The 2,220-nt window shown below is 41.6% G+C and overlaps 1 protein-coding gene across 1 annotated transcript in view; it reads left to right on the top strand.

Annotated features, from left to right (window-relative positions):
* The window catches only part of EAH_00055450 (XPA-binding protein, putative), a gene marked incomplete at both ends in the record, with an annotated part of 3,503 nt that extends 1,802 nt beyond the window's left edge, over window positions 1-1,701 (top strand). The window contains 3 exons of the mRNA XM_013397644.1: window positions 5-272; window positions 954-1,070; window positions 1,426-1,701. Coding sequence (XP_013253098.1) covers window positions 5-272; window positions 954-1,070; window positions 1,426-1,701 — 661 coding nt within the window. The remainder of the gene's footprint in view (window positions 1-4; window positions 273-953; window positions 1,071-1,425) is intronic.
* Window positions 1,702-2,220: the final 519 nt, after the last annotated feature.

Here is a 2,220-nt window from a genome sequence, read left to right as displayed (position 1 = left end):
GCAGCAGCAGCAGCAGCAGCAGCAGCAGCAGCAGCAGCAGCAGCAGCAGCAGTAGCAGCAGCAGTGGAGAGGGAAGGGGAAGTGGTGGGGAGAACAGCAGCAGCAGCAGCAACAGCAGCAACAACAGCAACAACAGCAACAACGTCAACAACAACAGCAGCAGCAGCAGCAACAGCAAGGACATCAACAGCAGCAGCAGCAGCAACAGCAGCAGCAACAGCAGCAGCACGAAGCCTGATGTTGTGTTTATAGATACCCCTGGACAAATAGAGGTTTTTACTTGGAGCGCTAGCGGAGGTTTAATAACAGAAAGTTTATCATCAACATTTCCTAGCTGTCTTCTCTATGTGCTTGATGCATGCAGAAGCACAGCCCCAAACACCCTTCTCAGCAATATTCTGCATGCATGCAGCGTTATGTACAGACACAAACTACCTTTCATTGCTCTCTTCAATAAAATCGATGCTCAAGACCCTACTGAAGCTATCAGCTGGCTCAGAGACTGCGACCGATTCCAGGTCAAACCCTAAACCCTAAACCCTAAACCCTAAACCCTAAACCACATAAATATATAATATATGTATATATATATATATATATGTATATATATGTGTGTATATATATATATTTATATGTATGTGTATGTATGTATATACGTATATATACGTATATATATATATATATATATTTATTTATATTTATGTATGCTCTTCAAACCCTAAACCCTCATATATACACTTCAAACCCTAAACCCTCATATATACCATTGAAGAGCCCTTAACCGATGCGCACCTAAACCCTATTAAATCTAAACTCTAAACCCTAAACCCTAAACCCTTGAAAATCTGTAGAGGAGAGCCGCCAAAAACCCTTCGTGTAATAATCCCCTCAACAAAGCCGGTGAGATCGTCGGTCATTAGGGTTTAGGGTTTAGGGTTTGGCGGTATGCTCAGGAAGCGCTTTTAAAAGATGAAAGGTATTTAGGAAGTCTAGGTCGGTCTACTGCGTTGGCTTTGTGTGAATTCTATGAAAAAATACAAACAATGTCTGTTTCTGCGGTGTCTATGCAGGTACGTGTACATACACCTCAGCGAAAGATATTTATATTATTATATACAAATAAATTAAATTAATTATTAGATAAATAAATAAATTAATTAATTAACAATAAATAAATAAATAAATAAAGTAAATAGATAAATAAAATAAACAGATAAAGAAATAGACTAATTAATTTATTAATTAATTATATATACAACAAATGAATAAATAAACGTTAAGAGGACTTAGATATAAATTAACTCTTGAAAAAACACAGGAAGAGCCTTCACTTCTTTGCTAATGCTGCTGTTGTTGATGCTGCTGCTGCTGCTGCTGTTGCTGCTATTGCTGCTGCTGCTGCTGTTGCTGCTGCTGTTGCTGCAGGGTCTGGATAGGTTGTGGGGTTGTTTAAAGAAGCTGCGACGAGAATACGAAGACAACTTCATCCCCTATTTGCTGCAGCAGCGCGAGAAGGCTAAGAAGAAGAAGCTGCAGAAGCAGCAGCAGCAGCTCTCGCGCTTCCTTGCAGACAGCCGCAGCAGCAAAAACAACAGCAGCAGCAAAAGCAACAGCAGCAGCAGCAGCAGCAGCAGCAGTAGAGGCCGTGATGTAGAGAAGAGACTCCCTGGGGGAGACGAAAGTTCGAGTAAAAACCTTTAGGTCTAGAAAAAAAGTATTTGCATGCATTCGGGGTGTATGTACACCTCAGAATGCATGCAAATACAAATGCAGCTCTTCACGAATTGTTTATTTCATAGTTATCATAATAATACCCTCGCACTCACTGTTTTAATTTTATTTCTGCTGCTGCTGCGGTGTACATGCAGCTGGGAAAGGCTAAGACCCGACTTAAGCTGCCTGTACACCTCAACTGAAGCAGCAATTGCTGCAGCAGCAGGTGCTGTTTCTGCTGCTGCTCCTTCAGTTGAGGTCCTGCAGCGGCAGTGCTTCAGCAGCAGCAGCAGTTGCTGTAGCAGCAGCACCAGCAGTTGCTGTAGCAGCAGCAACTGTTGCTGCAGCAACAGCAACAGTTGCTGCAGCAGCAGTTCCTGCGTGCTGTAGGGGTTTTGCTTGCATGCAGCCCCGACTGCATGCAGCTGCTCTCAACCCTTCTTACAAACACAACATAAAAATATATATTTATACTATATTAATAGTATATATATAAAAAAATAAATA

Source organism: Eimeria acervulina, genomic scaffold, assembly GCF_000499425.1.
Source record: "Eimeria acervulina Houghton genomic scaffold, Eah_scaff1100, whole genome shotgun sequence".
Lineage (NCBI taxonomy): Eukaryota > Apicomplexa > Conoidasida > Eucoccidiorida > Eimeriidae > Eimeria > Eimeria acervulina.
The sequence above is the reverse complement of the archived record's forward strand: the minus strand, read 5'-3'. Positions and strand labels throughout refer to the sequence as shown.